Source organism: Lithobates pipiens, unplaced genomic scaffold, assembly GCF_037356315.1.
Source record: "Lithobates pipiens isolate NorthernLeopardFrog02 unplaced genomic scaffold, aLitPip1_a1.2 Scaffold_13, whole genome shotgun sequence".
Classification (NCBI taxonomy): Eukaryota; Metazoa; Chordata; class Amphibia; order Anura; family Ranidae; genus Lithobates; species Lithobates pipiens.
The window spans coordinates 326,670,152-326,682,812 of NW_027507718.1; the positions used below are offsets into that span (position 1 = coordinate 326,670,152).

The window sequence follows — 12,661 nt, forward strand, 5'->3', positions numbered from 1 at the left end:
CGCAGTACGGGGCGGACAGTATTCGTTGGGTTAACATTTTTTGACAGAACACCGGCACCTCTACCCGGACCCGAGGGATGGGCTCGGCTTTGTGTGAGGACATCGTGGGCACCCTGGACAGGTAAGTGTCCTTATTTTAAAAGACAGCAGCTGCAGTAGTTGTAGGTGCTGACTTGATTTTTTTTTCAGGCAGAACTCCGCTTTAAATGAAAATCAAACCAAGTCCAGCAACACAAACCCTTAGGCTGGGTTCACATCATTGCGAATTGGATGGATCGGTTTCCGCATCCAATTCACAAGAGCAGGAGATTTTGACCAGCTCTCGATGGAGTTGGTTCACACATCTCCGCTGCGGCTCTGGTGCAAGTTTGCACAGGAGCCCTGTGCATCTTTTGGTGCATTTCAGGTACAATTCAGCCAAAAATTTGGGATGAAATCGGACCTGAAACTGTGAACCAGGACGTACCGGAATACGCATAATGTGAGCCCAACCTAAAGTGTAAGGCAACTCAAAACCTAACAAAGCTTAAATCTACTCCCACCCCCATTCTAAAGTTGAACTTATCTGGTTATGCAGCATCTTTATCTTTTGATCCTTGCCTATGTTCCAGTTGAAGCTGGTGCTATGGCCACTGTATCAGGTTTCCTGTTTAAGGGTGGCTCCTCCCTCTCTGATCTCCAAACTAACAGGCTGACTGACTGGAGATGCCAACTATTAACCCTTTTCTGTGAATGCCAGAAGTTCAGGGAAGTAGCACTGAAAAAGCAGGAGCTGGCAGCATTGAATATTGTAAACTGCAAGTGCTGAGGTAAGAATTTTAACAAATATTTTACTGGGGATTGTTTATTTTAATGTGTTAGGCTAAAAAACACTGAGAGTTTAATACTACTTTAATACTACTTTAACCACTGCAGGGGCACTGTGAGGGAGGAGGTTGATTGCTAAGGGAACTGCAATATAAAGGGGACTGCACCGTAAACGGGGCACTATAGTGCAGCTTCCTTTATATCACAGTGCCCCCTTTACAGTGCAGTCCCCTTTACAGCACAACCCCCTTTACATTACAGTGTCCCCCTTACAGAGCAGTCCACTTTACATTACAGTGCCCCCCTTACAGAGCAGTCCACTTTACATTACAGTGCCCCCCTTACAGAGCAGTACCAGAGCATTACAATGCCCCCATTACAATACAGTGCCCCCCCCTTACAAGGCAGTCCACTTTACATTACAGTGCCCCCCTTACAGAGCAGTAACAGAGCATTACAGTGCCCCAATTACATTACAATGCCCCCCTTACATTACAGTGCCCCCCCCCTTACAGAGCAGTCCCCTTTACATTACAGTGCCCCCTTACAGAGCAGTCCCCTTACATTACAGTGCCCCCCTTACAGAGCAGTCCCTTTAAATTACAGTGCCCCCTTACAGAGCAGTCCCCTTTACATTACAGTGACCTCCTTACAGTGTTGTCCCCTTACATTACAGTGCCCCCCTTACAGAGCAGTCCCTTTTATATGACAGTGTCCCCCTTACAGAGCAGTCCCCTTTACATGACAGTGCCCCCCTTACACAGCAGTCCCCTTTACATGACAGTGCCCCCCTTACAGAGCAGTCCCCCTTATATGACAGTGCCCCCCTTGCAGAGCAGTCCCCTTTATATGACAGTGCCCCCCTTACAGAGCAGTCCCCTTTATATGACAGTGCCCCCCTTACAGAGCAGTCCCCTTTACATGACAGTGCCCCTCTTACAGAGCAGTCCGCTTTATATGACAGTGCCCCCCTTGCAGAGCAGTCCCCTTTATATGACAGTGCCCCCCTTACAGAGCAGTCCCCTTTATATGACAGTGCCCCCCTTACAGAGCAGTCCCCTTTACATGACAGTGCCCCCCTTGCAGAGCAGTCCCCTTTATATGACAGTGCCCCCCTTGCAGAGCAGTCCCCTTTATATGACAGTGCCCCCCTTACAGAGCAGTCCCCTTTATATGACAGTGCCCCCCTTACAGAGCAGTCCCCTTTACATGACAGTGCCCCCCTTGCAGAGCAGTCCCCTTTATATTACAGTGCCGTCCCCTTACATTACAGTGCCCCCCTTACAGAGCAATCCCTTTACATTATAGTGCCCCCCCTTACAGAGCAGTCCCCTTACATTACAGTGCCCCCCTTACAGAGCAGTCCCCTTACATTAATGTAAAGGGGCACTGTGATGGGATGTGATGTGAAGGGGAACTGAGTACACTGATATAAAAGGGGGGCTGTGATGGGATGTGATGTGAAGGGGAACTGAGTACACTGATATAAAAGGGGGGCTGTGTGAAATGGTCCCTGGTGCCAAAAAAGGTTGGGGATTGCTGCCTTAAAGGACAGCAGAGATCTCTACAGAGAAGTTTAAAGAAGCTAGAATTCAGAAGGGTTTGCTTTAGGGTTCTAGAGTAACTGTGTGCATTAGAAGCAATAATCATTTTGTAATTTAAATATATCACTGTGAATAATATTATTATTGCTACTAGATTTAGAATTCAATCCACAGCACTGATCCCTAGCAGCGTATTGACTATGTCAACAGCTCTCCTGGAAGACAGTATTGTCACAGTGGACCATGTCAGCTGCTACAGACCTAATCAATATTTTACGATGGGGCCTCATGATCCGTAACACCCCTGCTTACCATGTTTATTATATACCCTGTATGGAAAAAGTACAGGTACACTTTAAAAACAGGACAGTCCCACAGTACCAATAACAATATGGTAAGAAAGCAGTTCATAACGTTTAACACAGCTGTGTTTTTTTTTTTTTTTCCAATACTGTTGTAAGCTTTGCCATCCACAGGGCAGGCAGACAGGAAATGGAGTAGAACAAGAAAGTCTTTATAACCGGGATTGTTCTGCTACATTACTGCTAATGCCACTGGAGTGATGGGAAGCATCCTGAGCACAGCCATTAGCCTGGTTTAGCAGACCTGTCAACTCCCACTGCTTATTTGTGAATCTCGCTGGTTTTAAGTCAGGATGTGATTTTTCGCTTGAGTGGCACGGTAGACTTCACGCAGCTTTCATAGCTTTCTCCGTAAACTATATGCTTTGGAATATGGCTTTTCTAGGCTCGGGTGGAGGCAGCGGTTCGAATAATCGCTTCCGAAACCAACCCGCTACACAGACAAGCGAGACCTGCTGCAGAAAAGACCACGTACTTCCCTCCTGGTAGATAAGATCTCTTAACAAACAAGCCGTCTCACCATGCCTCACGTTATACCGAGTCAGAAGAGTAAGGACAGTATAAATAAACATAGCTTAGGAGGAGATCTGCCGTGTCAAGTGCATTGCAACAATCTTCTCGGGATGCTCAAACGGGTTATAAAATCACTGCGGTGTACAAATGCGATCGCTAGTGAAAAGGGGGGGGGGGGGGAATAAAAACTGGGTCATTCTTGAAGCAGAAAATGGAGCTCTAAATTGTACTTATGTCTACTGGAACGCTCCAGACAGTGGAAGCTAAAGAGCGGAGATCTCTAGCAGCCTGTAGAATAGCTAAAGGTTCAGATGTTGCCAACCAGATTAGCAGTCATCTGGAAATCTGTGTCTGCAAGAAGCATGCTGTACCCATTCATCCCAGCCTCTGCACGCCTTAGGAATTGCAAATGTTCCCCTTTTTAGAAGTGATTCTACAGCACAACACGTCCATTGACACACCACGTTCCTCACTCCTACGTCTACAAGAGGTGCCATGACCAATGTAAACAATCCCCTTCCTGGCTGCCACTAGCCTTTCCCTTGTACTCCCCTCCTCCCCTCTCCACAACGTCTAATATCCCACTCCAGGCACATACATACCCTTTTCTTCATCCGAAAACACATTGTCAATCCAAGGAGCTTTAAACAATAAAAAAAATAAAGTATATGCAATAATTCCACCGCCGATTCCCAGGATGTGCTATTCCCACAGTCGTTGCTGGAATGAGGTGTTAGCTGCTTAGAAATATGTTTTACATGAAACGACACGTTTTTTTATTTGGCAAGGAGCCCCGGAAAAAAAAAAAAAAAACACTTCTAGAACAAAATCACATTGCTCAAAAAGGTGTTGAAACTTGCGTGAGCAACTTAAGCGACTGAAGGAAAAAAAAAAAAAAAGAAGCACGCTCACCTCCACTATTTCTGTGTTGGCATATCTGGTTAAAGTCTGTTCTGTAGGATGTGCCACCGAGATCTGTACGAACGTGTTCAGCTTTCCATCACGGGCAGCAGTCAGCAGATCCTTGCATGCTGCAAAGCAAAGAAAAAGAAGTGTCAATAAAAGGCAAAACAGTTCATGAGGCACAGGACGGCTCAGGCTTAGAATCAGCTCTGGAGCACATCTCTGGAGACGCAGCTGATTTAGCAGAGGAAGTCCCTTGGAGTTACCTTCGCAGACATAGGAAGTCACATGTTACAGCTGAGAATTCATTTCCACAAGCAGCTCCTGGAAGCAGACTTCCCAGCCAGAAGCCCAGCATTGGTACAATCGCAGGCTAATCCCCGCCGAGTCCCATACACAAACACACCAGCAAATTTAAGAGAATAAACCGCGTCAGATGTGACCTTAAACCTGATGCACGTCACTTAGCCTTTTCCCATAAAGCACCGGAGGAATTGTTTAATAAGCTGGCTACTTATTAACTAGTTGTGTTATTGCTGACATGTGTTGTACTTGGCTAGGTTTCACATATATATATATATATATATATATATATATATATATATATATATACACACAAAGACATATACATATTATATATATATATATATATATATATATATATATATATATATATATATATATATATATATATATATATATATACATATACACACACACACACACATATTATATATATATATATATATATATATATATATATATATATATTTACACACACACACACACACACACATACATATGTATATATATATATATATATATATATATATATATATATATATATACATACACACACACAGTGTCCCCCTTACAGAGCAGTCCCCTTTACATGACAGTAAAGTGTATGCACATAGACATCTGTACACATATATTACACACACACACATATATGTGTGTATGCACATAGACACCGATACACACACACACACAGACGCATACATAGCTCCCAACTGCCCCTGATTTCGAGGGATTATCCCTGATTTGGAGCAATGTCCCTCTGTCCCTCTTCCCCCCTCATCTGTCCCTCATTTTAGTCTGCTCTATATAGATCTATATAAAATGTGCTATTTATCTATCAAAAAGTTTTTTTATAGCGCTAACCCTTTCATCTGATTTCTAAATCGTTGTATTTGCAAATTCCAAAAGACAATATAAAGGAATAGTAGTGGTAAAAAAAGCACTGGTGGGTTTAACCAATCTGTACAATTCTCCTTTAAGGGGGCGTGGCAAGGAGTGTGTCCTCCTATGCCTGCATACTTTTGCTAATAGGTGTCCCTCATTCCCATCTTAAAAAGGTATGTAATATATATATATATATATATATGTATATATATCTATATAGATATATATATATATATATAATATATATATTTATTTTTTATTATTATTTCACACACACACACACACACACACACACACACACACACACACACACACACACAATCTCCATATACACATGTTGCCTAATACAATAACTTAAATTGAAGAAGTTTATTGTAGCAACATTCAAGTCAACAGTGTTAATCTGGCTATACACCTATAGATTATCTGTAGATTTTCTATGGTTAGATGGAAAAAGTGCAACAGATTTTTCCATGTTTGATAAACTGTGTGGATGGGGGAATCTCCCACTTTTTCCATCAAACCATAGAAAATCTGCAGATAATCTATAGGTGTATGGTCAGCCTTACACTGTTAATTTGAGTTTAGCTACAATAAACGTAACCACTTCAGCCCTGGAAACATTTTACCCAGTTCCTGACTTTTTGCGATAGGGCACTGCGCCGCTTTAACTGACAATTGTGCAGTCGTACGATGTTGCACCCAAACAAAATTGATGCCCTTTTTTTCCCCACAAATAGAGGTTTCTTTTGGTGGTATTTGATCTGCGGTTTTTATTTTTTGCACTATAAACAAAAAATAGAGCGACAATTTTTTAAAAAAAAAAGCAATATTTTTTACTTTTTGCTATAATAAATATCCCCAACAAATATATAAAAAACAAATTTCTTTTCTCATTTTGGGCCGATATGTATTCTACATATTTGTGGTAAAAAAAAAAAAACATGGCAATAAGCGTATATTGATTGGTTTGCGCAAAAGTTGTCACGACTACAAAATAGTGGATAGATTTATGGCATTTTTTTTATTTTTTATTTTTATTAGTAATGGCAGCAATCTCCTATTTTTATTGTGACTTCGACATTATGGCAGACACACCGGACACTTTTGACACTATTTTGGGATCATTGTCATTTATACAGCGATCAGCGATATAAAAATGCACTTATTACTGTGTAAATGGCACTGGCAGGGAAGGGGTCAACCACTAGGGGGCGATCAGTCGGTTAAGTGTGTCCGAGGGAGAAGTTATTTCTGTGGGGGGGGTTTACCACTGACATGACAGCGATACGTCGTGCACTGGTCGGCAAGTGGTTAAAGTGATACTAAAGTCTTGTTTTTTTTAGTTAAAAACAACAAACCTTTTATACCTACCTGCTCTATGCCGTTGCTTTTACACAGAGCATCCTGGATCCTCCTCTTCTGGGGTCCCTTTTCAATGCTCCTGGCCCCTCCCTCCTGTTGATTGCCCCCGCAGCAAGCAGCTTGCTATGGGGACACCCGGGCTGAGTTACAGATTCCTGTGTCCATTCAGATCTTACCCCACCTTTTCTCTCTCCTCATTGGCTCACTGACTTAGATTGACAGCAGCAGGAGCCAATGGTGCTTCTCTGCTATCTCAGCCAATGAGGAGGGAGAGTCCCAGTACAGCCAAGTCTCTAGTGCAACATTGCTGGATCGAGATGGAGCTCAGGTAAGTTTTAAGGGGACTGAGAGGGGCTGCTGCACACAGAAGGTTTTTTTTATCTTAAAAGGAGTTGTAAAGTCTCAAGGTTTTTCACCTTAATACATTCTATGCATTAAGGTGAAACACCTTCTGTGGTGCAGCTACCCTCTAGAGCCCCCCTTTTTTCTTACCTGAACCCGATCGTTCCAGCAAAAGAGATGATAAGAGCAGCTCCAGCTGCTGTCTCGGGTCCTCATTGGATAGATTTTGAGCAGCAGGAGCAATTGGTTCCCGCTGCTGTCCATCAAATCCAGTGAGCTAGGGGGAGGGGGGGCGCCGGGTCCTGCTGTCTGTGTCAATGGACGCAGCAGCAGAGCCCGGAAGCGTGCCCGCATGAGTGCCCCCATAAAATGCGGAGCTAGGAGCGCCGTTGGGGACCCTAAAAAAGAAGGATCTGGGCTGCTCTGTGCAAAACCCTTGCACAGAAGCGGTATGTATGACATGTTTTTTTTTTTTTTTGTTTTTGTTTTTTTAAAACAAACCTTTACAATCACTTTAATGCACAGAATACATTAAGATAAAAAAAAAACCTTCTGACTTTATAGCCAAACTAAAAAGCTATATTAAAATGAAAAACCACAGATGTGGTGGCTGCATTCGTTTTCTTTTTTAGGCTTTTTCCCCCGTTTTCACTTGGTGATCTGGGCAGAAAAATGCACCCTCCTGCATTAGAGCGGCCCCCACTCTGGATGAAGGAGCAACAGGGACACCTTTGGACAGCAGCATTGTCAGTATGAGGGGAGGAGAGTATTAGATGTACTAGCAGATTTAGAAACAATAAAAAAATTGCAGCCAAACTCCAGCTAACACATTTTTTAAACATGTACAGCAAGCTGTATTTACTTTCATGATAGAGGTTTTACATGAATGAGTGAAAACTTATCATTGCAAGCACCCCTGTCATTGGTTCGTCTGCAGGACAGGTTGGTCTGTTGCAAAACACCAGACTTACTGGTCGGATCATCAGATAAAAATCAAGGAAAGAAAGCCTAAAAAGGAAACTAATAGAGTCACCACATCGAAGAATTGGTAAGCTGCAATATAATAAATATTTGCGTTTTGGGTTTAACACCGCTTTAAGTTAAAGGATAAGTTCACCTTTTGGGGAAAAAAATGTAAAATACATATTACAAATGAAAAGCATTGCACCCCTGATACAACTAAAGGCAAAACTAGTTTTTATTTATTTTTTGATAGCTTTGGACAGAGTCTGTCCCCATTAGGGAGATTGATCCTTCTCTAGTTGTGTTGTTTACCATTATTAGTGAAAGTGAAAGTAAAAAGAAAATCACACATTTTGGGCGGGGAAATCTTCCAATGGGGTCACTAGTTTTGGTGACCTGGGGGTCCCTAAAGGATTCCCTTCATTTGCAGGGATTTCCTGTCACTTCCTGTTTTGGCTATGGAACAGGAAGTGAAGTGAAAAACTTCCTCCCTTACTTTATCCAAAATGAAAATATGTTTTATTTTTTTTGCCTATAGTTCTACTTTAATGTACAATAAAAAAAAAAAAATTTGAATAGAGATATGTGTGTGTATGTGTGTGTGTGTATATATATATATATATATATATATATATATATATATATATATATATATATATATATATATATATACACATAACTCTATCTCTCTCTCTAATATGTGTGTGTGTGTGTGTGTGTGTGTGTGTGTGTGTGTGTGTATATATATATATATATATATATATATATATATATATATATATATATAAAATCTATCTAACAATTTATGCAGACATGCATACATACCGTATATATATTATATAAGGACAAGTCCGAACATGAGTTTAAGCACAACTCTGCCAAAATGTATATATGGCCTATATGCTTTTGGATTGACATTTGACAGTTAATAGTTGTGTTTTCATTTATTGCTGTCCATGACCCTGTTGGGGAGATTTCACCTCACTTTCAGTTCCTGTCACAGCAGGACAACAAACGAGGGTCACTGAGACAGGAAGACAATATACTAATTATAACCATACATTCTTTCCTATTTTACTAAAGAAAAGTGTGTTATTGCAGCTTATGTTCTAACTGGAGAGATTTCCTGTCCTTTTCGGTCTTTACAGGAAGTGAGCAGAATTGTCCCAATCAGGAGAACATTTAGGTGGTCAGATCTTCAGCTGCTACACTGCATATCACCTAGTTCAGTGTTTCTCAACCAGGGTGCCTTTTGGGTCCCCCCAAGGTGCGGCAAGCATGGAACCCAGTCTGCCTTGGATAAGCATCACAAGCTTCCATGGTGCAGGCAGGTCAGCCCCCAGCACCATAACAACCAATGACACTCTAGGGGAGGGGTAGACAACCTTGGCCCTCCAGCTGTGGTGAAACTACAAATCTCATCATGCCTCTGCCGCTAGGAGTTATGGCTGTAATTGCCAGGGTCTTGCAATGTCTCATGGGACTTGTAGTTTCAAAACAGCTGACGGCCGAGGTTGCCTACCCCTGCTCTAGGGTCAGGACACATTGTGTCATTCTTTTCTATGGTGATTGTGGTCAGCTCACCAACCAAAATGGCAAAGCATAACACTGATCTAGGGCAGGAGGTATGTAGGGCCACCCCCAGCATTCAGAAGATGGAAGTACAGACCTCTACCTTCCACCTTCTGCCATGTTGCTGAAGCCAAACGATTTGGCTCTTATGTGAAGTGGGGATTGTGCGATGAGGAGGCTATGATGTGATGGGGAGACTCATGTACGGGATGGCTTCTGACATGAAGGGGTGGCTCTGATGTGAAGGGGGACTTTGATGTGATGGGGAGACCTCTGACACAATTGGGGGGGGGGGCATCTCCTACAATGGGGTACCTCTGATATGATGAGAGGCCTTTAAAGTGATGGTGGAACCTCTGATGTGAAGGGGGGGGGGGGGGCTTCTGATGTGAATTTAGTTTCATCAAGGTGATTGTGTGCATTGTACAAAGGTCAGGGTTCACGATAATGAGTAACAATTAGTCCCCTTTCACACTGGGGTGTTTTTCAGGCGTTTTTCAGGCGCTTTGGCGTTAAAAAAGCACCTGTAAAGCGCTTGAAAGAAGCCTCATCTGCAATCCCAATGTAAAAGCCCAAGTACTTTAAAGCGGGGTTCCACCCTAAATTGGAACTTCCGCTGATCGGAACCCTCCCCCTCTCCGGTGTCACAATTGGCACCTTTCAGGGGGGAGGGGGTGCAGATATCTGTCAAAGACAGGTATTTACACTCTATGCCATTTCCTGTCCTGCCGCGCTGTCTGCTGGGACACACACGGGTCCCAGAGACAGCGCGGACAATTCCTATTGCGCTGAGCGACTCGCGCATGCGCAGTAGGGAACCGGGAAGTGAAGCCGATTTGCTTCACTTCCTGATTCCCTCACCTAGAATGGTGGCGGCAGCAGCCGAGAGCCGAGCGATCGATCGGCCTCGGCTGCCGGCATCGCTGGACCCCGGGACAGGTGAGTGTCCATTTATTAAAAGTCAGCAGCTGTAGTATTTGTAGCTGCTGGCTTTTAATATTTTTTTCCACAGTACAGTCCCGCTTTAAGAGCCCTTTCACATTGCCAGGGCCGAAAAACGCTGGTAAAGCGCCGATTAAACTAGCAGCGCTTTACCAGCGTTTTTTGAGCGCTAGCGGGGCACTTTTAACCCACACTAGTGGCCAAATAAAGGGTTAAAAGTGCCCACAAAGCGCCGCTGCCAACAGCGCTTTGCAGGCACTTCACACCGTGAAAATTCCGACCAGGTGTAGGCTCCATCGGACAGTTTCCATCAGAATTTCCGTCGCACAAAATTTGAGATCTGGTTCTCAAATTTTCCAACAACAAAATCTGTTTGCACAAATTCCGATTGTGTATACACAATTCGGACGCACAAAGTGCCATGCATGCTTGGAATCAAGCAAAAGAGCAGTACTGGCTATTGAACTTCATTTTTCTCGGCTCGTCGTACGCGTTGTACGTCACCACATTCTTGACGTTCGGAATTTCCGACCAACTTTGTGTGACTGTGTGTATGCAAGACAAGTTTGAGCCAACATCCTTTCGAAAAAAAAAAACATGGATTTTGTTGTTGAAATGTCCGATCGTGTGTACGCAGCATTACTGAGCGGCACCAAATGTTTATAAAATAAAAACATGCATCTCCAATCTCTTGAGGTGAATATTTATCTCATAATCATAAGCAGAATTATGAAAACCACAAAAATGTCTACTCTCATGTCTCATACATAAATTTTGAATTTAAAAAAATACATCCTGCATAGATCCCTTTCACACCACACCGCTGATAGCGCGGGCGGTAAAACGCTGCTATTTATAGCGGCGTTTTACCGCCGGATTTGCGGCGCATTTCGGCCACTAGCAGAGCGCTTTTACCCCCGCTAGCGGTCGCAAAAGGGTTAAAACCGCCGGCAATATGCCGCAATAGCGGCGTTTTGCCGGCAGTATTACAGTGCTGCCCCATTGATTTCAATGGGGAGGAGCGGTAAACACACCGCTACTTCACCGCTCCAAAGAAGCTGCTGGCAGGACTTTTTTCTGACGTCCTGCCAGCGCACCCCTATAGTGTAAAAGCCCTCGGGGCTTTCACACTACACACAATGGTGTAGCTTCTTTAGGGCGTTTTGCATGCGCTATTTCTAACACTATAGCGCCTGCAAAACGCCCTGGTGTGAAAGGGGTCAAAATGTATATTAATGTTAATCATGCTCCTCAACATTCAAAGCAAAGTGAGCACCTTAACTGTAACAAGAGAGACAATCTGTGCTTTATGTACTGTTTTCTTGCATGTACAGGCATCTTAATGACAGCAAATAAAAAGGTATACCACACACTGACATGAAACTATGAAAAACATTTAGGAATAGGTAATTGTAAAAATCTGAACATTCACTCTGAGGTTGCTATAATAGTGTAGCCTAACCTCTTAGCCCTTGTACACACGGTCGGAGATTCCGACTGAATGTGTCCTATCTGACCGTGTGTGGTCTCCATCGGACTGTTTCCGTCAGAATATCCGACGGACCAACTTTTCCAACTTGCCGGTAAAATTTTCCGACAAAATGCTCCGATCGGACATACTCCGATCATGTGTAGCCTACTCCGACGGACAAAGTGCCACGCATGCTCACAATCAAATTCCTAGACCAAAGCTATTGGCTACTAGCCTGAACATAGTCCCGTCCTAACGAAATAACGTCATCACGTTATGTACAATTGGATTTTCCGACAACTTTGTCCGACCGTGCGTATGCAACATCACTTCCGGACCTCTTCCGGAATTAATCTGTCGGAATTACTCCGGTGGATTTGGTTGTCGAAATCTCCGACCGTGTGTACAAGGGCTTAAGGATAAGTGTTCCTGTACTGTATATCCACTTACCTTCTCTCTCTATCACAGCAGAACTCTTTGTCCAGTATCAGTCTAATGCCCCGTACACACGATTGGACTTTCCAACAACAAATGTTCGATGTGAGCTTGTTGTCGGAAAGTCCAATTGTGTGTATGCTCCATCGAACATTTGCTGTCGGAAGTTCCGCCCATAAATGTTTAAGAGCAGGTTCTCAAATTTTCCGCCAACAAAACTTGTTGCCGGAATTTCCGATTGTGCATACACAAGTCCG

At 43.2% G+C, this 12,661-nt stretch overlaps 1 protein-coding gene across 6 annotated transcripts in view; it reads right to left on the bottom strand.

The window, feature by feature from the left end:
* The window catches only part of INPP4B (inositol polyphosphate-4-phosphatase type II B), an 851,608-nt gene that overhangs the window by 622,669 nt on the left and 216,278 nt on the right, over positions 1 to 12,661 (bottom strand). For 5 of the 6 annotated variants that reach the window (XM_077476952.1, XM_077476955.1, XM_077476953.1 and 2 more), the window contains exon 3: positions 4,139 to 4,257. In XM_077476952.1, coding sequence (XP_077333078.1) covers positions 4,139 to 4,257 — 119 coding nt within the window. Of the gene's footprint in view, positions 1 to 3,828; positions 3,929 to 4,138; positions 4,258 to 12,661 lie in introns of those variants that run through there. The other variant, XM_077476958.1, reaches the window with a different exon arrangement.